The sequence below is a fragment of the Equus caballus genome, chromosome 25, assembly GCF_041296265.1.
Source record: "Equus caballus isolate H_3958 breed thoroughbred chromosome 25, TB-T2T, whole genome shotgun sequence".
NCBI lineage: Eukaryota > Metazoa > Chordata > Mammalia > Perissodactyla > Equidae > Equus > Equus caballus.
Window position 1 is genome coordinate 35,411,798 of NC_091708.1, and position 26,933 is coordinate 35,438,730.

Consider the following 26,933-nt stretch of genomic DNA (forward strand, 5'->3'; position numbering starts at 1 on the left):
AATCAATAAGGAAACATTGGACTTGAACTATCCTTTAGACCAAATGGAGCTAACAGACATATACAGAACATTCCATCCAACAGCAGCAGAGAACACAATCTTCTTAAGTGCATATGAAACATTCTCCAGGATGGATTGTATGCTAGTCACAAAACAAATCTTTTAATACCAAGTATCTTTTCTGACCAGAGTAATGTAATACTAGAAATCAGTAACAGGAGAAAAATTTGAAAATCCATAAATACATGGAAATTAAACAACACACTCCTGAACAACCAATGGGTCAAAGAAGAAATCAAAAAAGAAAATAAATGTCTTGGAACAAACAGAAGTGGAAACAACGTATTCCACATTCCACAATTTATATGTGGAATCTAAAAATGCTGAACTCATAGAAACAGTAAAATGGTGGTTGCCATGGCCAGGAGGGCAGGGGTTAGTGGTAGTAGAAATGGAGAGATATTAGTCAAAAAGAGCACAAATTTTCAATTATGCAATGAATAAGTTTTTGGGATCTAATGTACAGCATTGTAACTATAGTTAACTATGTTTAAATACTATACTGTACTAACTGTATTTAAATACTGTACCAACTATAGTTAAATACTATATTGTATAATTAATTGAAAGTTCTTAAGAGAGTAAATCTTAAATGTTCTCACCACCCACAAAAAAAATGGTAATTATGTGAGTTGATGAATGTATTAACTAAGCTTATTGTGGCAATCATTTTATAATATATACATGTATCGAATCATCACATTGTACACCTTAAACTTACACCATGTTTTATTTCAATTAAGACAATAAAGTTGGACAAAAGGTATATAAAAAAATAGTCCATTTCTCAGACCTTTCATAAAAAATAAATAAAATGTAAGAAGTGTTTAAAATCTTGAAAAAATGAACTATTTTTACCACAATTATGAATGAATCTCAAAATAATTAAGCTGAGTGAAAGCAACCGGACACCCCCCCAGTAAAAAAGCACATACCGTACGTTTCATTTATATATAATTCTAGAAGATGGACAACTAATCTATGGTCACAGAAAACAGGTCAGTGGTGGGATAATGGGGTGGGGAAGAAGAGTGGGATACAAAAAGGGCACAAGGAAGTTTGGGTCGTTACAGCTATGTTCACTGTCTTGATTGTGGTAATGAGTTCATGAGTGTATTCCTATGTCAAAACTCATCAGAGTGTACATTTAAAATATTTGCAGTTTAATGTATATCATATATGCCCTAATAAATTTGATTTTTTAAAAAGAAAGGATTAGAGAACTTGAAAATAGATTAGAAATATCAAAAGAACAGAAAGAAAAAACACTGAAGAAAATGATCAGAGCCTCAGAGAAAGATGAGACATTGTTAAGCAGATCAACATACTCGTATGCGAGTATCAGAAGAAGAGAGAAATGAGCAGAAAAAATATTGGAAGAAACAGTGTCTGAAAAGTCTCACATTTATTGAAAACCAGTAATCTACACATCCAGAAAGCTCAACACACTCTTAAGTAAAAGATCCACAAAAAGGCACATCTTAGTAAAAATGCTAAAAACCAAAGAAAAGGAGATAATCTTGAAAGTACCAAGAGAAAAGTCACTTATCACTCACAAAGAAATGCCAATAAGATTTACAGCTGACTTCTTAGAAACAGTAGGGGCTACAAGCCAGTGGGATAACATTTAAAGTTCTCAAAAAACTGTTAACCAAGCATCCTGTGCCTAGCACATGAAAAATACTTGAAATGTGTATGAAAAGCTAAAAGTACACTGGCATACCTAAATTGAACTGTATAAAGAGTAACTTTTTTTTTTTTTGAGGAAGATTAGCCCTGAACTAACTGCTGCCAATCCTCCTCTTTTCGCTGAGGAAGACTGGCCCTGAGCTAACGTCATGCCCATCTTCCTCTACTTCATATATGGCAGCCTACCACAGCATGACCTGCCAAATGGTGCCATGTCCGCACCCAGGATCCGAACCGGCGAACCCCAGGCCGCCAAGAAGCAGAATGTGCAAACTTAGCCGCTGCGCCACCAGGCCGGCCCTAAATAGTAACATTAAATGTGAATGGATTAAGTAATATAATCAAAAATAAAAACTCAACATTACATAAAAAAATATTGTTCAACTCTGTGCTCTTGACAGGAGACACACTTAAATTCAAAGATATAAATAAATTTTAAAAAGATGAAAATTTAACATTTTATGATCTTACAAGGGTCAATCCACCAGGAAGATGCAACAATGATATTCCTTATAAAGGAACTCCAAAATACATGAAGCAAAAAGTGACAGAAATGAAGAGAGAAATATAGTTCAGGAACTGTTGGACACGGTAATACCCACTTTCAATAATGGATAGAAAAATCAGGCAGAAGATCAATAGGTAAATAGAAGTCTAAAACAGCACTATAAACCATTTTGACCTAACAGATATCTGTAGAACACTCAAGAGCAACAGAATATATTCTTATTAAGTGCACCTAAAGTATATTTCCAGCCACAGTGGAATGAAACTAGAAATCAATAACAGAAATAAAGCTGAAAAAGTAACAAACGTGGAAATTAAACAACATACTCCTAAATAACCTATGAGTCAAAGAAATCAAAAGGGAAACTAGAAAATACTTTGAGATAATGAAAATGAAGATACAACATGTCAAAACTTACAGGATGTAGGGGCTGGCCCCGTGGCCGAGTGGTTAAGTTCGTGCGCTCCGCGGCAGGCGGCCCAGTGTTTCGTCAGTTCGAATCCTGGGCGCGGACATGGCACTGCTCATCAAACCACGCTGAGGCAGCGTCCCACATGCCACAACTACAAGGACCCACAACGAAGAATATACAACTGTGTACTGGGGGGCTTTGGGGAGAAAAAGGAGAAAAAATAAAATAAAATCTTAAAAAAAAAAAAAAAAAAAAAAAAAAAAAAAAAAAAAAAAAAAAAAAAAACTTACAGGATGTAGCCTAATGCCTCTGGGAAGTTTCTACCTGTAAATTCCTATATGTGAAAGAAGGAAGATCTCGGATCAATAACCTAATATTTCACCTTAAAACATTGGGGGAAAAGGGCAAACTAAACCCTAAAACAAGCAGAAGAAAGGAAATAAAAGATTAGAGTGGAAATTAATGAGATAGAGAACAGAAAAACTACAGAGAAAATCAGTGAAACCAAAAGCTGGTTCTTTGAAAAGATCAATAAAATTGGCAAAATTTTACATTGACCAGGAAAATAAAGAAGACACAAATTACTAGAATCAGAAATGAAAGGGGAAACATTACTACCAAACTTACATAAATAAAAAGGATTATAAAGGAATATTATGAACAATAATGTGCCAATAAGTTAGAGAACTTAGATGAAATAGATAAATTTCTAGAAAAACACTAACAAAACTGATAAATAGTATGAATAAACGTGTAACGAGATTGATTTAGTAATAAAAAATGTACCCACAAAGAAAGCCCAGGCCTAAATGACTTCATTGCTGAATTCTACCAGACATTTAAGTAAGAATGCTAGTTCTTCACAAACTCTCCAGAAAATAGAAAAGGAGAGAATATTTTCTAACTCATTCTATGAAGATGGTATTACCCTGATGCCAAAATTAGATAAAGACATCACCAAAAAACTACACATCATTATCTCTTATAAATATGAACAGAAAAATCCTCAACAAAATACTGGCAGACCTAATTCAGTAACATATAAAAAGGGTTACACACCGTGACCAAGTGGGATTTATCCCAGGAATGCAAGTTTCGTTTAACATCTGAAAATCTATTAATGTGGTATACCATATCAATGGAATTAAAAACTATATGAGCATTTCAGTAGATACAGGAAAAGCATTTGATAAAATCCAACACCATTTCATGAAAGTAAACAAATGAAGAAAACTAGTCAAACTATTAATAGAATGGAACTTCCTCAACCTGATAAGAGCATCTATGGAAAACCCACAGCTATAATCATTCCTGTTGGTAAAAGAGTAGATATTCCTCCCTAAGTTCAGGTTCAAGACTTGGATGTCTGCACTTACTACCTCTGTTTGACGTTGTACTGGAGGTTATACCCAGAGTGGTTAGGCATGCAAAAATATAAAAGCCATCCATGTTGGAAAGAAGGAAGTAAAAACTATATCTATTTGCAGTTGACAAGATCTTGTATATAGAAAATCCTAAGAAATCCACCAAAAAGATTATTAAAGCTAGTAAAGAAGTTCAGCAATATTGCAGGATACAAGATCAGTATTAAAAAAATCAATTTTATTTCTGTACGCTTAGCAATGAACAATCTTAAAATGACAATGAGAAGAAAATTCTATTTATAATTGCATCAAAAAGAATTAAATACTTAGTATTAAGTTAAAGTGCAAATCTTTTACTCTGAAATCTGCAAGGCATTTCTGAAAAAAATTAAGATCTAAATAAGTGGAAAATCATCCAGTGTTCATGCATTACACGATTCATTGTTAAAATGGCATTACTCCTCAAATTGATCTACACATTCAATGCAATCCTTTCAGAATTCCAGATAACTTGGTGGAGGTTAACATGCCAATTCTAAAATTCATATGGGATTGCAAGGGACCCTGAATATCCAAAATAATCTTGAAAACAAGCAACAAATGTTGGAGAGGTTGTGGAGAAAAAGGAACCCTCATACACTGTTGGTGGGAATGCAAACTGGTACAGCCACTATGGAAAACAGTATGGCGATTTCTCAAAAAGTTAAAAATAGAAATACCCTATGACCCAGCCATCCCATTACTGGGTATCTATCCTAAGAACCTGATATCAGAAATCTCAAGAGTCCATTGCACCCCTATGTTCATCGCAGCATTATTTACAATAGCCAAGACGTGGAACCAGCCTACATGCCCAGAAACTGATGATTGGATAAAGAAGATGTGGTATATATACACAATGGAATACTACTCAGCCATAAAAAAAGACAAAATTGGCCCATTCACAGCAACGTGGATGGACCTCGAGGGTATTATGTTAAGCGAAATAAGCCAGTCAGAGAAAGACGAACTCTATATGACTCCACTCATAGGTGGAAGTTAGTATATTGATAAGGAGATCAGATCGGTGGTTACCAGGGAAAAGGAGGGGTGGGGGGAGGGCATAAAGGGGGAAGTGGTGTACCCACAACATGACTAACAAAAATGTACAACTGAAATCTCACAAGGTTGTAATCTATCATAACATTAATTAAAAAAACAAAAACAAAAACAAAATAATCTTGAAAACAAATAACAAAGTCAGAGGACTCACACTTTGCAATTTTGCTATAAAACAGTGGTAATCAAGACAGTGTGGTACTGACATAAGGATAGGCATATAGATCACTGGAATACGTTTGAGACTTCAGAAATAGAACCATGTTTCTGTGGTCAGCTAATTTAGACAGGGGTACTAATACCATTCAATTGGGAATGGATATTTTTTTCAGCAAATTGTGCTGGGACAACTGGATAGCCACGTTCAAAAGAATGAAGTTGTACTCCACGCCATATACAAAAATTAGATCAAAATGGATCAAAGACCTCAATGTAAGAGCTAAAAGTATGAAATTCTTAGAAGAAACAGAGGGGTAAATTTTCATGACTTTAGATTTGGCAGTGGATTCTTAGATATCACACCAAAAACACAAGCAACAAAGGAAAAAATGGATAAAATTAGACTGCATCAACATTAAAAATCTTTTCTACTTCAAAGGATACTATCAAGAAAGTGAAAAGACAACCCACAGAATGAGAGAAAATATTTGCAAATCATAAAGTACTTGTATCTAGGCTATATAAAGAGCTAAACATCTTAAATGTTTATCAGCTACTAGATGGATAGATAAAATGTGATGTACGATGGAATATTATTTGGTCATAAAAGGGAATGAAGTACTGATAAGTGCTAAATGTAGATGAACATCGAAGACATTATCTTAAGTGACAAGCAGGACACAAAAGTCCACAAATTATATGACTCCATTAATATGAAATTTCTAGAATAGTCAGATCTTTAAAAGCAGAAGATAGATTGGTGGTTGCTCAGACCTGGAGATATTGAGGGAAGAGGGAGTAGATACCTAAGGGGTATGGTGTTTCATTTTGAAGTGATGAAAATAGTTTAAATTTGAGTTTGGTGATGGTTGCTCATGTATGTGAATATACTCAAAACCATAAAATGTTCACTTTAAATGGGTGAATTGCATATAACTTATATCCGGCTGCTGTATGGAGGATTGGCAGGGAAGGGACAAGACTGGGAGCAAGAAAAGCAGATAGGAGGCTTTTTTAGTCATGAAAGGGATAGATAATGTTGGTTTGGACTAGAGGGTGAATGTGCTCAGATTCAGGATATATTTTCAATATCTAACTGATTGATGTTAGAATGGACACATTAGATGTAGGATTTGATGCAAAGAGACGTAAACAGTGGATTCCTGGATTTTGGCCTGAGCTATTAGGTATCTGGTAGTGCCACTTACTGAGATGGGAAAGAGATAGGAAGACCTGGATTGAGGCAGGGGACAGGGGAATCTTAAGTTCTGCTTAGGACATATTAAATCTGAGATGACTATTAGATGTCCATTTTTAGATGTCAGATAGCTAACTGATGTATGAGATTGATGCTCAGGAGAAATTGTGGCTGGCTTCAACAGTGTAAAGATGGTATTGAAGGCTGTGGGATTAGATGAGATCACCCATAGAGTGAGTGTAGATACTGAAGAATGATTCTTGGGGTACTTCAACATTTAGAGATTAAAATGAAGAGAAACCAGCAGAGAAGACTGCGAAGAAATAGCTTGTGAGATGTAAGGAAAACTAGGAGATTGGAATGCCTTGGAAGAGAAATGAAATGAAGAAAGTGTTTCAAGAAGCGCAAGTAACTAGGTATTTTCAATTCTGAGAGGTTGCTTTAGATGGTGACTGACAAGTCGTAAGATAGAGGCCTTGATGATCTTACTAAGAGTGTTTTTTGTTTTCAAAGAGAAAGATGATAGCATTAGCAGGATTAATGTGGTTTGAGTAGTACATGGAAGGTGAGGAAGTGAGGAAGAAGTGGCCATAATATAGACAACTGTTTCAAGGAGTTTTGGTAAAAAAGAGGAGAAGGAAAATGAAGTGGTAGCTGAAGGGTGATATAGGTTCCAGTGAGGAATTTTATGATATTTATATACTGATAAGAATTATTCAGTAAACAGGGCGACATTGCTAGTGTAAAAGAAAAGGAAACTCTTTGATTACATTAGGGAGGAGGGTTTCCTGTGCTTAAGTGGAGGGGTTAGCTTAGGAACAGTTTCTGTAATAAGAAGGAACACAGCATAAAGGAATACAGATACAAACAAATCAATCTTCTCTCCTTTTGGATTTCTTCCGTTTGAAAATTTAGTTAATTTTTGAAGTACTGTTTGACTTATTCTTCCAGTTTCTAATTTGATGAACCATTTATGATAAGTGGGAAGGACGCTCAGGGCTCCTCCAGAGAACTTTTTTCTTGCTCTCTCCTCTATCTTGTTTACCAAAAAGAGATTCTTCTGTAGATGAGGAAATTGAACAACATAATCTCCAAATTAATATTTCCTCTCTGTATTTCCATGTAATTTCAGTACATCTGCAGTATATTAGTTTATTTTATATAGAACTGTAAGTGGAAAAATAATAAAATTATTTAGTTAAATCTATGAGATCTGTCATCAGAAGAAAGTATAATGGGATTACTTCAAATGTGTTGCTCACTTTTCTTTTTGAAACTTGTTCTCGGTGACTAGTAGATTTTAAAATTGCATTGGATTTAGAAAATACATTTAAAAGGTCTGTCACTCTTTCAGTCTAGAAGTCCTAATTGAGTGTTTTTTTGAATATTCAGTTGACAGCTTTTAATCTACTAAGTGCTGTTTTGGGCACTGAGAATAAGAACTCCCAGTTTTTGAAATGTAATGGCCTATAAAACTGTAAAATGTCCCAATACAAAATACTTAGGAAAGCTGCATGATATATAACACACACCCTTTTCATTGCATTACTGTATTTACGAGAAAGTAAAGGAAATCCCCAAGGAACAAAAGCAAAGAGGGAACTGAAAGCCAGAACTGTATGTGGAGCCGACATTGGGGCTGCACTGCAGGAATTTGCTGTTCTTTATAATCAGTGGACTTGGGTTTTGATAGCTAAACTGGGTAAGAGGTAAGGGCTTGGGTTTTACAGAGAGAGATGTTAGAACTGAGATTTCCTGATAAAGCACCCTCAAGAGATACATCCTAACTGAAAGGATATTCTTGAAAAAAAAATAACCTGCCTACAGTCACAAGGAAAAAATAAAGAAGCTTATATATCTTAGCTTAGACACCGGTTTGAAGGGGAGTCTTGAGAATTTGTACCCATTGGCTTGCCTTCTTGTATGTTTGGGGTTTGAATTTATATTACCTGCATGTTTCTGGGTTGGTAATACTCTTGCAGCCCCTGACAGAGTCAACTGTGTAACTACCCTGGGTGGACATTTGTCGCCCAGGCTGCATGGTATTCCCACAGGTAACCCTGATAAAGAATAGCACACAAATCAAAATTTACAAAGGACCATTCTCCACAAGCAAGAATCAGCAAACCCCAGCAGGATCAAACTCACCAAAACTCAGGCCTATGAATTATTAGTTGTAACCTTAAGATAGATATGATTAAAATGATTGAAGATTAGAGCCAGTGCAATTAAAGGTGCAGCACATGTGTTAAAAAGCAGATTAGACATTACTGGAGAGAAAATCAAATACCTGCAAAATGAAGCTGAGGAAATTACCCAGAAAATAGCGTTGAAAGATGATAAAATATAAAAAAGCAGTTAAGAGACATGGTGAGTGGAATGAGAAGGATCAACATATACCTTAGTGTTCCTTAAGAATAGAATGGGGGAGAAGGAAATACTAGAAGAGGTGATAGCTGAATATTTTCCAAAAGTGATAAAAGATATAAATCCTCTGTTTCAAAAAACATAGCGAGTCCCAAACAGGCTAACAGTAAAACTGCAGAACATCACAGCCAAAGAGAAGCTCTTGAAAGGCTGAATGAGAATGGAGATGAATTGGACATGGTTCCTGTCCTCAGGATGCTTATAGCTTAGGGTAGAGGACAGTTAAAAATCTTGTTGCAGCCCTTTCTATGAGTCTTTGCTTTGTAACAAACGACCTCAGAACTCAGTAGCTTAAAACGATAATTTACTATTTCTCATGATTTTGTGGATTGACTGGGCAGTTTTGCTGGACTTGCTTAGGCTCATACAACTTCAGCTTCTGCCTTCGCTGGCTACTGGGCTTGACTGGGACTGCTGGGCCTGTCTTTCCATCTAGTCTTTTCATCTAAGGCTTCCTCACAGCATGACAATCTTAGGGCAGACAGGGAAGCTGTAAGACCTCTTTTAAGGTAAGGCTTAGCAATTGCATACTGTCACTTCTGCCATATTCTGCTAGTCAAAGCCAGTCCAGATTTATGGGTTGAGGGAAATAGAGTATACCTCTTGATAGAGGAGCTGTAGAGATTTTGTGGCCGTATTTCGTTTTCAACAACAATATAGTTTGATAAATGCTATGGTAGAGGTTATCAAAGGGTGCTATGGAACAGAGGGGATGGAAACCTATCTTAGCTTGGGGGAGGAGTCAGGGAAGGCTTCCTGGAGAGCATAACGCTTTATGTAAGCCTTTACAGAAAACCTTGATGTGATGGTATAGTTCTAAAAAAGGTATTTTTCTTCATAAAATGTTTCAGCAACTCACATCAACATTTGAGTACTTTCCATAAATTCAAAACATGTTGTGTTTTCTCTACTTGACTCCTCTCGTGTAGGAACCTTACACCCTTAGCTCTTAGTCAAAAGATATTTTATACATGTTGGTTGGGGGTATGTTGATGAGCTATTACTTCTTAGGCAGAAAATTCAGTTAGAGAATTTTTTAAGCTTTTTAATCTTCACAGAGTTTTCTTCTTTTTTTTTTTCTGCTTTATCTCCCCAAACCCCCCTGTACACAGTTGTATATCTTAGTTGCAGGTCCTTCTAGTTGTGGGTAGGGTTTTCTTCTTGAAAACTCCAACTGACATTATTTTAGTTGGAAAAAAGTTGCCAAGCTTTATTAAAGTAGTTAGCAAATACGGAAGTCACTCCTGCTCATTCAGTATTGCTTAAAGTAATCTTCTGACTCAGTTTCTGATACTCCTTTTTTTAGAATCAGGTTATCTTCTCTGTAATACAGATGTTTTATTCAGCAAGTAAAGTTACTGAACCTTGAACACAGTTTAATTAAGGGGATCTTGGTGGTGGGGGAGGGAGACATGTAAGTAAATGTCATCATGATAAAATTCATCAAGTGCTAGAATATAAATATGCACAGAATTATATGAGAAGGTAATTGTTGCCTGAAGAAGAAAAAGAGTTTCATAGGGTAGATAACAATTGAGCAAAGCCTTAAAGAATGATTAAGAATTTCTCAAAAAATTTCTCAAAAAAGAGTCTGTGACATGAGCAAAGATCAAGAGGCTTGAAAGGACCTGCAGTCAGGACCACTGTGTATAGTAGAATTGAATGTGCTTGCTTTTCTTTTTCTCAAAGGATTCAAATAACCTTTTTATCCTTTGTTTTCTCTAATTATAAAAGTATGTGTGCTTGATATAGAAAATTCAGACAGTAAGTAAAACCCAGCCATAATCCCATTATTTAGCAAAACAACCATAAATATTTTGGGTCTTTCTTCAGTTGATTTTTTAGGATGAGTTCACAAGGTTCTGTTCTTCCCCTTTCCCTTTTCAAGTTAATGTTAATAATTCCTAATAGTAATTTCAGGTTGTTTCTCTGGTCCTTCCTTCGTACAGTAAGATAAAGAAATGGATAATCAGAACAACTACAGTTTATAAATATGACACAGAGAGACTCAGTGATTTATCAAAGATCACAGAACAAGTATGTGTGTGCATTTGAGATTAGTAACTATACTTTCCAGTATCCAAATTGAACTTCTGGCTCTTTTGTACCTTGCTTCCTGATAAAACTGAGATTTATATACTTGTTTCGAAATGGCTCAGCTTTTACGCTGAAGCTGAGCAAAATTACTCATTTTGAACCCCTTTTGTTTATATTTTCGCTGCAGTATGACACAAGTAGTGAGAACCGTAGATCATCGGGTTTTTCTTTAATTTTCTGATCATCTGTGGGTTTCTCAAGCACACACTGTCGTTTCCTAAGCATGCTTTCTTGAAGACAAAAGATCTTTACTAGAAAAGGGTCCCAAACTGCCTCAAGTAGCTTTCTGTAACTGGCAAATCAAGTGGGACCTAGTTGGTATTGTTGCAGTGAAGGGAAACAGGGCCTATAAAGTTAGAAGCAGAAAATTAAGACAGGAAATGACTCTGGATGTTCCCTTTGGAACATTTTGTCCTTTGGTTCCTTAAATACAGTTTTGCTCTCAAGGAAATAGACTTGTAGCCAATTCTACTATATAAGTTATTACCTTTATTTGATATAATTAGAAAGAACAGATGTTATTCCAGTAATGCTTCTTTTGCACATAAATAGTAGGTGTGTTCTTAGTTTTCTCTGGACCATGGAAAATGGAAGAATTACCTTTTTTTTCTTTTTAATTTTACCTTAATTTTATTTTGTTTTATTTTTTTATCACAATTTTTTAGAACTACTTTTTTTTAAAAGTTATTACTTGCTTTTTGGAACCTCAACTCCGGTAGGTAGATTTTATTTATAAGTAGCTGAAAGTGGGGTAGGGAGATACTAACTGGATGCTTACTAATTGACAACTACTGTGATGTGAGGAATGAGATAATTCCTGTAAAAATCACATGATACGGTGCCTGAAATAGAAACAGTAAGTACCCAATAATGATATTATTGTATCCTTGAACCTGCATTACAATCCTGGAACTTAGATATCAATGTCCTCATTTTAGAGAAGATACAGTTGTGGTTCCCAGAGGTTAATTTGCTCACAGCCAGCAGAGTCTGTCTTTCTCAGTTCTATCTTACTATGGGACCCAAGTAAGACTACTAAGGATGGTTGCATAGGCTGCACTTTCTTCAGTCCCAGGGGAGTGCTGTTCACATACTATAGGATGTGAATTGTGCTCCCTGTAGTTGTGTCACAAGCCAGCTCTTGTCCCAGATTTTTTTTTTACTACCACCCTGCTTTGTAAGCAGAATTGTGATTAAATCATTCACTATGCAGTCTCTGTCCTTGCAAACATTTATGTCTGTGTTTAGAGGAGCTGCTAAGTTGGCTGCTTTCTACTTACTGTTTTTTCTCTCAATTAGGACTGTTTCCTAAAGAACTCTTCCCCTCGTCTTCTTAATGTAGATTATGTGGAGATGAACACAAATCTAAACATGACCCTTAATCGTAATATCCATACATATGTGCTTTGTTATTTTATGTTTATATTTGTGCCAAATTAAGTTAGAAATCTTTGTTGGACTTTAAAAATAAAGTTTATTGTTTGTATTTTGCAGAATGCTATTTGGTCCTGCCAGTATTCTTATTGTAAATGTTAAACCTTAATGGCACTTGCAGAAAAACAGGAAATGATGGTATTTGTTTTTCTTTTTTTCAAGTAGTGAACAAAACTAAAATAAATCATTTAGAATTCATTTTCTATAACCAAAATCTGTAGAGTATCCAATATCCAAATTGGGTAAAATAATACTACTTGGCTTCTATTCTTTGCATTTATAAAATTCAGTTCAGTAAATGTATTGTAGATATACTCTGTACCAGTTGCTACCCAAACCTTTGGAAATATAAAGATAGCAGGAGGGGCCGGCCCCTTGGCGCAGCGGTTAAGTTTGCGTGTTCTGCTTCCGTGGCCTGGGTTTCACTGGTTCGGATCACAGGTGCAGACATGGCACCACTTGGCACGCCATGCTGTGGTAGGCGTCCCACGTATAAAGTGGAGGAAGATGGGCATGGATGTTAGCTCAGGGCCAGTCTTTCTCAGCAAAAAGAGGAGGATTGGCAGCTGTTAGCTCAGGGCTAATCCTCCTCCTCAAAAAAAAATGATAAGAAACATTCTCTGCTATCTAATAATGCCCAGTCTGGTTCAAGGGGCCCACTAAAGAAGTATTGTCTAAAATGAGTAGCAATGCTAGAATAAACATGTATGCTAATATTATGGTAGCATACTCCCTAAGGAGGGAGTGATGAAACCCGTATAGCAGGGTTAAGATCTCCCAGAGGAGGTAACAGACTTTAAGCTTGGTCTTAAAGAATAGAAAAGAGAAGGAGAGGGCGGCTTTCCAGGAAGGAGAACAGTCTGCAAAGTCTAGATGCTTGAGAGTTTGTGATGTGTCCTGGGGAAGTTGGGTAGTTTGATATAATTGATAAGAGATGGAAAGATAACTTGGGCAGAGTTGTGGAAAACATGGAATATATGAATTTGGGTTTTATCTTATGGGCATTGAGGAAACATGGAAGGGTTTAAAAATAAGGCAGTGCTTGATCAGAACTAAGATTAGCGATTATAACTTGAATGGCCACATGAAAGACAGGTCAGAGAGGGGAGGGAAAGAAGGCAGGGAAACTACTACCTTTCCAGTAGGCTTTTGTAAAATGAAAGAGGCTGTCCTATGGTACTAGCTATGCCGAGAGAGAGAAGAAGGAAAAAGTGCACAGCTGAGCAAGGATCAGTACTATTTGTGAGTAGTGTGGGAATGAGAGGAGTGAAGGATGATTGTGGTCCTTTGGCCACTGAGTGGATAGTAGTGCAATTCATTGATTTGAAAAAAAGGATACAGGAGGAGGATTAGTGAGTTAAGTTTTGGCAAAATAATTTTGGAATATCTAGCTGAAGCGGTCTGTCCAGTAGACACTTGAGGAAGGGGTTGTAGGTATATATTAGGAATTGTTTGTCTATCATTGGGAGTAGATGAGATGACACAGGAGCGTCTATAAAATGAGGTTATTGCCAAAAATAGAATCCTGGATAAACACCTTTTGAGGGGCAGAAAGAAAAAAGGAACAGTTGTGTCCTCAAATTTCATGTTCATAGAAAACACATTTTTTCTATTTTTTTTAGACTTTATTTTTTAAAGCAGTTTTAGGTTCACAGCAAAATTGAGAAGAAGGTACAGAGATTTCCCATATATCCCCTGCCCCTACATATGCACAGCTTCCTCCACTATCAATATCCCCTTTCTATTTTAAGTCAAGTTTATTGAGGTAAAATTTACATAGTAAAATGCAGCCCTTTTAGGTATACAGTTCTGTGAGCTTCAATAAATATAAACTCTTATGTAATCACCGCCACTACAATCAAGATAGAGAATATTTTTATTGTTCCAAATATTTTCATCCTTCTAAAAAGTCCCTTTCTGGTTCTTTTTAGTCAGTCCTTTTCCCTGCTTCCTAGCCCTTGGCAAACAATGATCTGATTTATGTCTCTATGGTTTTGCCTTTTCCAAAATGCCATATAAATGGAATCATACAATATGAGTCTTTTGTGTCTTGGTTCTTTTACTTAAAATAATGCTTTTGAGATTCATCCATGTTATTGTGTATATTAGTAATTCATTTCTTTTTATTGCTGAGTACTATTCCATTTTATGGATATATAGCAGTTTGTATATCCATTCACCAGTTGACAAACATTTACTTTGTATTCAGTTTTTGGCAATTATGAATAGTGCTGCTGTAGACATTCACAAACAGGTCTTTGTATAGACATATGTTTTTATTTTTCATGGGTAAATACCTAGAAGTGAGTAATATGGTACATGTATGTTTAACTTTATAAATTCATGAAAAACTGCTAAACTGATTACCATTCTGCCTTCCCACCAGCAATGTATGAGTTTTTTAGTTGCTTCACATCTTTGTCAGCCCTTGGTATTGTCAGGATTGGTTTGTTTTTAATTTTAGCCATTCTTTTATAGGTGTATAGAGGCATCCTGTTGTGGTTTCAATTTCCCTAATGGCTAATGATAGTGAGTTTCTTTCATTTGCTTGCTATCTGTATATCTAATTTGGTGAAATGCCCTTTTTAAAAAAATTGGGTTGTTTGTGTTCTTATTACTGAGTTAGGAGAGTTCTCCATATATTCTGGATATAAATCCTTTATCAGATAAATGATTTGCAAATATTTCCTCGAAATCTGTGGCTTTTCATTCTCTTAACAATGTCTTTTGAGCACACGTTTCTAGCTTTGATAAAGTGCATCTTAACAGTTTTTTCTTTTATGCATATTTTTTGTGTCATAAAAAAAAAATCTGTGTGTCCCAGGATCACAAAGATTTTCTCCTGTTTTCTTCTGTAAGTTTTATAGTTTAAAATTGACATTTAGGTCTGTGATCCATTTTTCATTATTTTTTGTATATGATGTGAAGTATTGGTTGAGATCCACGTTTTGCATGTGTCAAGTTAATTGTTCTAGTATCATTTTATTTCATTACCTTTCTCTATTGAATTACCGTGCCATCTTGGTTGAAACCAATTGGCCATATATGTGTGCGTCTATTTCTGGATTCTCTTGTTCCATTGATCTTTGTATCTGCCCTTTCACTAGTACCACAGTGTCTTGATTACTTTACCTGCAACTACATTTATTTTAGGGATTGTGGTGTCTGTTAGGAATGCTTTTGGCAGCAGGGAAAAGAAAGCTCTATTGATAGTGGGTTTATTTTTCTGTCATAACAAGAAGTCTAGAGATAAGCAGTTGCTGGTTTGTTTAAGCTGTTCATCTATTCTAGGATCAACAAACTACAGCCTCCTGGCCTAATCTGGCCTGCCATCTGTTTTATAAATCACCTGTGGAGGTTCTTAAAAATGCATATACCCCGGCTTTACCTCTGAGGCTGATTTAGTTGTCAGGGTGGGACGTGAGGGGACAGAGAGAGGAACAGGTATTTGAATTTTGACATGCTCTCTAATAAAATTGATAATCATGTTGTGTAGTCATGGTTAAGAACCTTTAATCTAAGGTTGATTCTTAGAGTGCAGTCCCCATTCTAGCAGCATCACCGTCTCTTGGAAACTTTAAAAAAAATGCAGATTTTAGGCCCACCCCAGACTTATTGAATTGGAATTTGGTTAGGGCCCAACAGTTTGTGTTTTAACAAGTTCTCCAGGTAATTCTGATGCATGCGAAAGTTTGAGCACCTTGAAAAGCATTGCTGAACGTTTCCCAGATAGGCCTAGGGAAGATTAATTGACTGTCTTTAAAAAAAAAAAAAAAAAAGCAAAAAACTTAATTGGTTTAAGTATGTAGTTTATAGTGTGACAGATAGTAATTTTGAAATTGGACTGAAGATTCACGAATGATCTAACATGATAATCCTTGAGTATTGTATTGGATGTAATTATCTGAGGCATATGTTAAGTTGCTATTTTTAAGTAGCTTTTAAAAATCAACATTTTTGTGTGTGTACATTACTTTTTCCTAGCCTTTAAGGAAGAGTTAAGGAAGTGGAAGGCAGTTCTTATGTTTATGCACTTTATAAATGAGGGAAGAATTTGAGATAAGCATGTGTAAACACAAAAGACAAACATATAAACATGTTTTCTTTCAAGGTTAGATCTATTTTTGTGATTGGTGAATATATTACAATGTAGGCAACCTATCCAACAGAAAACTTGAGTTTACTTACCCTCTATACCAAAGAACACAACAGCACTTCATAGCTTGGAAAACATGATGTCTTCTCTTTAATTTACCTTGCTCTTTTAATGATGGCCTTCCCAGCTATAATTACTAATTGCTTAAACATGGAGTCTAATATCTTTTCTCCATCTATTTTCAGGAAGCTGTAACTGTCCTATTTATATTATTTCTCCTTCCCCTTGGAAAACAGTTTAGGTTCAGTTAGGCTATCTTTTGTTTACTGCAGGTGATACAGTATTTCTTCAGTTCTGAAAGAATAAGAGGTTAATTGGAGCTAAGCTCTAGTTTGTTTTTTAGGTGCTTTGAAAAAAAATTTTGAAAGCAGAACTTCTGAAAAAAGAAACTTGATTGCACTTCCGGGTGTAGGGTCAGGCATAACAAAGAGTTAAAATTACTTGACCCAGTTGTAGTTCCATTAGCAGTAACTGTAAACATAAAATGAAGTTCACAGAAGCAGACAGTGTCATTGAAGCCGAGAGGCTGAAACACTCTCTGGCCCTTATTTCCAAGGCAAGAGTAACTGACATGTTAGAATTTCCTTGGGAAAATGTCAGCAAGAAAGTCTTGAGACTGTTTCTCAATCTTTATTTCTAGCCAATGGGACATGAAGTTTATAGAGTTATAAAAGATGTTTGAACCCAGATTGTGAATGTTGATTAATTCTGCAAAGGCCAAAAATGTAAATGTACATTTGTTGGGAATTCAGGTTTGGTACTCACCCTCTAACACATTCAGCTCATCTTCTGTTATTTCCCAACAGTTCCTCTCTTATTGGAATTTTGCTTCTTAACTTGTGGGTTAATTTTACTGGGAAGGCCTCATTCAACAATCTCATAGCCCCACTCATTTTAACTTTTCAGTCTTTGGAAAGCCTCCTAAATCAGCCCCCTTCTTTTCATCATGACTTCCTTTTCCTAAATTAATTCTTTTGTTAATTTTTCCTGTATTTGTTGAATAAGCGTTTAATGACAATAGTGGGTTTTGTCACTTGTGGTTTTCCTTATCATTGGGCAGTCTCCACTTGATTTTGCACTTGTTTACTTCCTTGTTGAGCAACTAATAATAAACCATCATGACTCCAGAAAAATACTTGACATTATTGAAATGGAGTGCTTCTCTTCCTCAGGGCCATTTTATACATGCATCCCCTCAGGTTTATTCAAGTGTCTCAGAATTCCGAGAACCTGTTCATATCAGAGAAGTCTCCCTCAGAAATACAAGACACATACTTATAGCAGGAGTGGTAAAATACATGAGAAAATTTATTACCTAATAAGTATGTTTCAATTGATAACTTTTGGAAGCAAACACATGTTCCTTTTCTCTTAAGGATAAGAGAAGCTTCTAAATATATTCCTCTTAACAGCATTATTTCTCACCAGACAAGTAAATTACAAATAGTTTAATTGTTATTTTAGGACGCTGTAGAAAACTTAATAACATTGACAGACAGGCACATACATTTCTGGGTATTAGTCTCAAATTTGCTGTATACTTTTTCATGAAAAACTGAATTGAGAGCAGCTGCAGCTCTTATTTAGTGCAGATCTTGGTTTATTCTATTTTTTTAAAACTTTCAGAAGATATCTGTATATCAAAAGAAATGCTGACTATTTTCTCTAGAATGCAGACCCATTTTAATCAGTACTGGCCTCTGTTTCTCATTTTGCTGATTGCATGTATTTGTGACCCTTAGATTATAGGGAATGGAAGTGAGCAGCAGCTGCAAAAAGAGCTAGCAGATGTGCTGATGGATCCTCCAATGGACGACCAGCCAGGGGACAAGGAGCTTGTGGAAAGGTCACAACTGGATGGCGAAGGAGATGGGCCTATTTCTAGTCAACTCTCAGCTTCATCCACCATTAACCCTGTGCCACTAGTAGGGCTTCAAAAACCAGAGATGAGCCTGCCAGTGAAACCTGGACAAGGAGGTTAGGATTGCTGCATTGCTTGCGTAACTGAAGGTTATTGTTTTTAATATTTGAGTGTCCACCCTATATTAGGTTTGATTCAGAGCAAGCAAAAACCGTTATCTGTTTTCTAGACTCTACATTCTAGATTTAGGGGGATGTGAGGAGTAAATATATGTACCATTCTGATTTCCCTTTAAATGTATGTCATTTATACCAAAAAGGGAGAAACAGTAGTTAAATGACATTGAGGGAGTCTTATTTCAGAACATTTAAAGATTTTTTCCAGGAAAGAAGGAATTTGAGTACAATGTTGGAGAAATGGAGGAATAAAGCTTGGTGAAAAGTTGTTTGCTTCAGGCCTGTGTAGCTCTATGGGAATAGTTGTCAAGTTGAAAAAGGGAGCTGAAAGGCATAGCAGGGAAGGAGGAGAAGAGCAATTATAAAGGCTCGTTGGGAAAAGTAAGGTGTTAAAACTGTAGATGTTTATTGGGAAAGGGCAAGCAAGGGAGTTGAGAGAACATAATAAGGTGGCTAAGATGATGAATGAGAAAAATAATTACAACGGTGCAGATCAGAGAGAAGACAGAGATAAGATTTTTCAGAGTGGTAAAATACTAGATGTATTTTTGCCCTAAATGTAAATTACAAAGTTGAAACAAATTAGAAGAGGCAGAAAGGTAAATCAGATCTGAATCTCAGGTCCTTTTAGATTTGGGAATGACACTGCAGCAATACCTGAATATTTTGGTGTTAGTGACAGATTTCTCGTGTGAGATTTCTGGCTTTAATGGGCATTTCTTCTAGGGCAATGGCATACTATCTCGTTAGTACTTAATTTTCAGAACCTAAAGATAACTTGTAGATTTTTACTTGGTATTCATATCATCAAAATATCAAAATGAAAATAACCATCTCCTTATTGTTTCTTTCAGATTCTGAAGAGTCAAGTCCTTTCACACCAGTGGCTGATGAGGACAGCGTAGTTTTCAGCAAACTAACTTATTTAGGCTGTGCCTCAGTAAATGCTCCCAGGAGTGAAGTGGAAGCCTTAAGGATGATGTCCATCTTAAGAAGCCAGTGTCAGATTTCACTAGATGTAACCCTATCGGTGCCCAATGTATCTGAGGGAACTGTGAGGTAAGAGCAGCTTCTTGAAATGTTTGTAACATTTGATCAGATTTCTGACCTGTAGTTTTAAAAAGAAAGCAGTAGTGATCAAAATACATAATTATTCATGTAATGTTTAATTGATCTGGCACTTACCTTATCATGTCTTCCAAGGGTTGTGACGCTTATGAAAAGTAGTCACTTAGTTGAACAGTTTTTTCTACTCTTCCCCACCCCAATTGTGTGTAGTAGCTTAGGAATTTAAATGTTTTGGGGATAATTGAAATATATTGACCTGAGAGTCTGCCTAACAAATTATATTTTTGTTTTCCCCCAGTACAACTACTAGTTTGACACATTAGTTCAATAGGCTGATTTTGGAAATTACAAAAACCTGTTGGTAAATATTAACTATTCCAGTACAATCCCTTAATTTTTAAGATGAGGAAACTGAGGCCCAGAAAAATCTCTAGAAATGGCTGTTGTTTATACTAACTAGAATAAATCACAACACTTGAAGATAGCCAATCAGATATCTGTATTAACTAGCTAAATACAGAATTCTAAGTAATCAGATGAACACAGCTGAAATAAAATGTTTTCCCTATTACAAAAAAATATATGCTTAGTTCAGAAAAATCAGAGAACATAAACAAGCTAAAATTTGGGAAAATACTCTTAATTCTCTTCTCCCATTCATAAATACGGTTAACGTCTTGGTTTATTAAGATCCTCTTTGTGTATTTTTAAGTGTGTATGTTTGTGTGTGTGTGTATACCTACATATATATGCATGTATAATTATACAACTGTTAGAATCAACATTTTTAACAGCAGTGGAATTATATTATACGTATTATTCTGTAAAATGCTTTTTTCACTTAGTTTTATATCATGAATTTCTTTCCATATCAATAAATACAATTCAGATTTTTAATTTGTGATGGATTATTCAGAAATAACCAATCTCACATGTTAGACATTTTAGTTTCTTTTTTTTAATGAGAAAAGTACTACTAATAATAGCTAATGTTAAGCTTTTATTGTATGGGCATCTAAGTGCTTTACCTGTAATTTCCTTATAAATAGGTATTTTTGAACTAAATTTTTGTATTTTTAAAAATTTCCTTAGGATAAATTCCTAGAAGTAGACTTACTGGGTCAAAAGTTTGCCCATTTTTATTGTTTTTGATACATTGCCAAACAGCTATCTAGAAATATTGATCCAGTTTATATTTTTGTCAGCAGTGTATGAGAATATCTGTTTCTCTACCCTCGGAAGCATTTTGGATTTTCATGGTAATAAAGTTGTAGCTGTATGTAGATAGTTGTAAGTTAATTATTTAATGTTCCAATCATCTGCATATGTAATTCTTCTCTCTACTATTTAAAGAACTGTTTCGCAAAGACTCACAAATCCTAATTTTAATTGTATTTATTGTGAAATTTATAATAAAATTTGTTTAGCGCTCATTTCTATATGATTCTTAGTCAATAGTCATTCCCCAATTAAAGGTATATTTTATTCTAATATATTTTAATTCTATAAAGACATGAGAAAACTAGTTTCTCTTGCTCCCTGTTTTCAGAGTGCCTTTGAACCTGGATTAGATCTCCTTCCTACGTGCTTCCATTATGTGTCCCCTGGGCTTTTTCCATCAATGGCCCTGCCCATTCACTGTTGAAATTGCATAATTTCTGTTCAGTCCTTTCATATTTTGTCTTCAGTGCCCAGAACAGAGCCTGGAATGTTACTAGCATCACAGAAGTATTTGGTGAACGAATACATTTTGAATGAATGACATCTCTTTGATTTTCATTGTATGGCATCCTTTTGATTTTATCTTTTTTTAGGTGTTAACATTTTGTACACTCTCTCACCCCTTATTCGCCATGAATTAAAAGAGCGTGTTTCACTCTGAGAAAGCACATCAGTTTTTTATTTTTTTAAATAATAAAGCAGATTAGGTCATTCTTTTAGGAGAAAATAAAAAGCACAGCTTTAATGATTTCTTTTGGTAGTCTAATTTACCCATTGATCTAGTCTTTATTTAGTTACAGACTGTATAAGAAACTTATTTTTTGTTACTGCCTTCTTGATTGCCTCCCTAAAACAGGATTATTAGTTTTTAGTACCATGGAAATTATGTAATCAGTAACTTCAGGAATCCACATGTGACTTTTTTAATCAAGACTTAAGATTAATATGATTAGCGTACCAGAAGTGGTTTCTGCAATCTTATAGAAATAATGATCTTGAATCATAATATGGATGTAGTGAAAATAGTCTATAATCTCTCTAATCTCTTTACATACATCTTTTTTTCTGAGCAGACTTTTAGATCCTCAGACAAACACTGAAATAGCAAACTATCCTATCTACAAAATTCTCTTCTGTGTCAGAGGGCATGATGGAACTCCTGAGAGCGACTGTTTTGCTTTCACCGAAAGTCATTACAATGCAGAGCTTTTCAGAATACACGTCTTCCGGTGTGAAATACAAGAAGCTGTAAGTCTTTAAAACTGTCTGCAGATGAACTTTCACCTGTACCCTCACTATGTTGATATGATTACAGTACTTATGGTCACTTATAAGCCAGATGGAATTCTCTGCTAGTGTTTTATTTATTCCATCCTTGTGGACTGAAATATAAATAAACTAAAAGTTTGGTTAACCAGAACATTTTTGTTGCTAAGAGTTACGGGAGACCAGTTGGCTGCTTTTTGATTGGGTTAGATAGGCATCTTGGTTCTAGCAGTGACCCGTTTGCAAACTGTTCTTTTAGAGCTAAACTGATAGGATTATTTTTATTGTAATAAATATATTCAGATAGTTTCTAACAATTTAGGAGATAATTTTTCAGTTGGATTTCTAGAGTTTACACCATTTCTTTTTTAAAACCCCTTTGGCCATTTTTACTTTTTTTTGCTTTATAGACCTAACAAATTAGATAATTTACCAACAGAAATCAGTGGGGGAAAGATGAATTACTCTCCTCAACAAAGTAGGTAACCTTCAGCCTTAACAAGAGTATTTTATTTGTTGTCATAACAGCCCATTTCCTAACATATCTGGTTGTAGGTAAGCCGGATACTTTACAGTTTTGCCACTGCCTTCCGCCGTTCTGCCAAGCAGACCCCACTTTCAGCAACTGCTGCACCCCAGACTCCTGAGAGTGACATCTTTACCTTCTCTGTGTCTTTAGAAATAAAAGAAGATGATGGTAAAGGTTATTTTAGGTAGGAGATCTTACTCATTTTCTTTGGGTTTATATTAACATGCTGTATTATCTGTGGTTGGAGGGAAACTCTAGATCAGATTATATAACTGTCATACTATGAAATGATTGCTTTTATAGGTAGAGGTGTTTTTTAACTGTAAGTAATAATGGAAAAGAAATAGGCAAATTTGCAGAGGCAAGATTTGAAGAATTTTAAAACAATAAAAAAGTCCTTTCACGTGGGAAAACATACCACGTTACCATGTTCTTCTAGTCAGTTTCAAAGTAACTGGCCTCATGTGAGATATGACAGAAGCCAAGTCAGCTGAATTTGTAGCTATATTTGTTTTGCTGGGGGTTTTTTGTGTTTTGTTTTGTCTTTGGTTGGTTTTAATAATCTAAAGATCTTAAGGCTGTTGAGATCCGGTTTTACTATTAGAGTTTATCTGAACACATTGGAAGGGGAGAAACGAGGTCTGTGAAGTCTAACCTTGCATATAGGGTCAGAAATAACTGGTTTTGATTTTTAAGTAAAATGATACTTCTTAGAGTAGTGAAAAAAAACCCTGGAATAGAAATAAAAACTTAGATTTCATTTAATTATTGCTACTAATAACAATGTGACCTTTTCCAAGTTTCTTTACATCTCCTGGCAGTACCGCCCTTGTTTATAAAACGAAGTGGCTGGACTCTCAAATCCTTTCTAACTTTAAAATATTATGGTTGCAAGATGATGGACTTTTTTTTTCCCACTCCATAGCCCGTATCACCAAATGGGCACTTTTGGGGATCATATTTGGTTGCATATAGAAGTCTCTTTCCTCCATGACTCCCTCATAAAATGGGTAAAGTGAAATTACATCAAAATATGAATAGTTTCTAATATTTTGCTTTTAAATTAAAAAAGCATAATGACTGGCTCATTTGTTTGGAAAACTGATAACTCTTGATCTCCTTTCAAAGACTTCGGAATTGTCATGCCATCTGGTGGCCAATTTAGTGTACAGTGCAGCTTCCGCTTTGATTCGTGCACTAAAGTATGAGGCATTGTGCTCTGTACTTTCTCATTAGCTATATTTCTTTTCTCACAGCAACACTGTGACATGGTGCTTCCCTGCAGTATGCATTCCTGCCCTGGGAAGTGGAAATTATAATCTATAAAGTTGGTATAAATTTTGTATAACTTTTTTCCTTTTTAAGAAACAAAACAGTTTTTTAAACTGTATTTTTTCCTTTTATTGAAGTTACTTATGTAGATCCTGTTTGTGAATTCCAGTTATGAGTAGGAGATTTCTAAGATCTCTCAGAAGAGAAGCACTAGAATAACTTCTCTTCCTTCTGAGATGAGGCATATTCGGGACAGAATGATTACAATCAAAAACATCCCTGTTCTGTTCACCTTCATACCAAGGACTTGCTGTAGAGAAAATCCCTGGATGGTCAGATTTGCTTTGCATATTTGTTAGGGCTTTGTTCTCTTTTTGTTGCATGGTTTTACTGAATTTGTAACTTATAGTAGAAATTGGTGTTGTGTAACCTTATATAGTGATGAAGTCATTGAAAAGTATGTCTTTTTTGGTCAGATTTGAACTTGTCAAATGCCAATTCCTTTTGTCCAGTGATTTCATAATATGTCTAGGAATTTATCTACAGAGATAATCATTGAGGTGCCCAAAGAATTATCAACATGAGTGTTCCCCTTGACACCATATATAATAGCAAAATTAAAAAGTGGAAATTAAATGTTGACCAGAATCGGATGGTTAAAATATGATGCATTTTGCAATATATGCAAATATTGAATCGTTATGTTGTATACCTGAAACTAATGTTGTACGTCAATTATACCTCAAAAAAAATACAGTAGTATACCCATATGACTTAACCACCTATCCCAGAAATATATGTGTATGTAATTAACCATAGCACAAGATAGATTGTGGTTTTACCGTAACATAAATAACAAACAAAAGTGCCGTGGCAGGAATTAATGCTCTTCTTTTCATTTCTGAAAAAGTGTAATTCTTACATTATTGAAATTAGAAACCTGCCTTTCAATTTTGCCCTTAGGAAGTTGAAGCATTTTCATTTATCCCATTAAAAGCACTTCACTTTTGTCTTAATCTACCAAATAACCCCATTAGATAGGCTGGGTATTTGATATTGTCCTTGTTTTATAGATAAAGAAAGCCAGGGAAATGAAGCCAGGACTTCAGTTTCTTAATTTATACAGTTAGAATTAAATGTAAAATTACTTTGTTGGGTCCCCTGACCCTACTAGAGCCCCTGATATCAAGTGAAGTGAATTTCTCCTGCTTACATTCTCCCCATCTGTTTCCTGTTAATGTATCTTTTCCTTGTCCTTCAGACTCAAGACGCCAGAGACTTTATATCCATTGTTGTTTTAAATACTGCTGAGAGATACTATATTTATTTGTACTTTAGCCTCCACAGCACATAGAGACTAGTGTATCTATTATCACTTGAAAATTGAGACCTGTCCCTATCCTTATAGGTGAAAATTCTGTCAGCCACAAATATTTAACAGTTTGGTATGTAAAAGTTTTTCTTTGCGCCTGTTTGTCATTTCTAGACTCCTTTGCTAAGATTCTTTGATTTTCTAATCTCAGTGTTATAAAATGTTCTTTAATTGGTTACTGTATAAGAGCAGATGGGCTTCAAACTGATTTTATTTCTTCGGAGCCACTTTTTAGTTTGAGTAGGTACTCATAGCTCTCATGTAGCCTTTTGTATAGTATCTTCTAATGGTTCTGTTGCCATTATCTTAAAGTTGTACAGTAATAAAACACACTTTAGATTTGCTGCATATTGGCTGATTGCCATAGGCAGATGTTTGCCTTTGAAAACAAAGGAGCTACAGAAAGTGGTGTGTGGGAGACTAGGGGGTTTTTTTGGTAAAATGTCATTTTAAGAATATTTTGAACTTTTTTCTTAAGCTGATGTTTAACTTTGATGTTTAACATTGCTATTATTTTTATACTTATTACACAGATTTACAATAAAGTTATCACTGCTTACAGGAAGTGTTAGGCAACAGCTGACTTTTGGCCATATCACCCTCATCTGTATTATTTTTTGAAGGCATGTTGTTTTGAAATTCAAAGATCTATGATTAAGTATCTTTTCTTCATTATATATTTAAACTACTAAGGTGATAATAATTTATTTGTAAAAACAAGTGACTGAATAGAAAGGAAAAAAAACCTAACGTTTTTGTGAGCACCTGTGTGCTGATGCCATGCTAGGTGCTTTGCAAATTTTCACAGCAACAAAAAGACAAAACTAAAGCCACAATTTAGGGGGCATAGAGTGGTTTTTCTAGCTTTTATAAATGGTTTAGTGGATTACATACAGTAATGATGATATTTTCACATCAAGAGGCAGATGAGTTTTCAGTTTCTGTTATGATTTGAAACTCAGAATCATAGAAATCAAATCTGTGATTCTTTTCTGTGCCTGGGTGTCAAATCATAACAAAAGTTGTTCTATTGTGTGTCGTAATAAAATACTTTGGAAAATTAATGAAGTATGTTGTTCTACAGTGCAGTTCCTAAAGATAAGGACAGACAGTGCTTTAAACTGCGCCAAGGAATTGATAAGAAGATTGTCATCTATGTGCAACAAACAACTAATAAAGAACTTGCCATTGAAAGGTAAACATTTTTAGTAAGTTTAGCTTAAGTAAAAATTTTAGTTTTTATCAATCTAGTGGAATAGTCATGTACCATGTTCAAAAATGTAATTGTAAAATATTTTGTTCCCTAAGGAATTCTTCTGATTATTAAAGTGAATAGTTCATTCTCTTTGAATTATCTCCCATAAATCTTAAGCTGATATGCTGCCTTCAACTATGTGATAATAAAAGGCAAACATAGAATTTGCTTATCTCAGTTAAAGAAGTAAGGTTTATTTTGGCAATGTTAATTTATTGCTAGTTTTAATATGTCCTTCTTTTCATCAATAAGAATTTTTTTAAGTGTCCTAACTTTAAAACATCTTTTTTGTGTTATCTTTTTTCCAAATT

General features: G+C 35.0%; 1 protein-coding gene across 16 annotated transcripts in view; it reads left to right on the plus strand.

Annotated features, from left to right (window-relative positions):
• The window catches only part of RABGAP1 (RAB GTPase activating protein 1), a 160,763-nt gene that overhangs the window by 27,087 nt on the left and 106,743 nt on the right, over positions 1-26,933 (plus strand). For 8 of the 16 annotated variants that reach the window (XM_023628822.2, XM_070251707.1, XM_070251708.1 and 5 more), the window contains 5 exons: positions 18,345-18,579; positions 19,494-19,698; positions 22,002-22,176; positions 22,750-22,907; positions 26,452-26,562. In XM_023628822.2, the coding sequence (XP_023484590.1) occupies positions 18,345-18,579; positions 19,494-19,698; positions 22,002-22,176; positions 22,750-22,907; positions 26,452-26,562 (884 nt within the window). Of the gene's footprint in view, positions 1-18,344; positions 18,613-19,493; positions 19,699-22,001; positions 22,177-22,749; positions 22,908-26,451; positions 26,563-26,933 lie in introns of all 16 variants that reach the window. The other 8 variants (XM_070251712.1, XM_070251713.1, XM_070251718.1 and 5 more) reach the window with 2 other exon arrangements.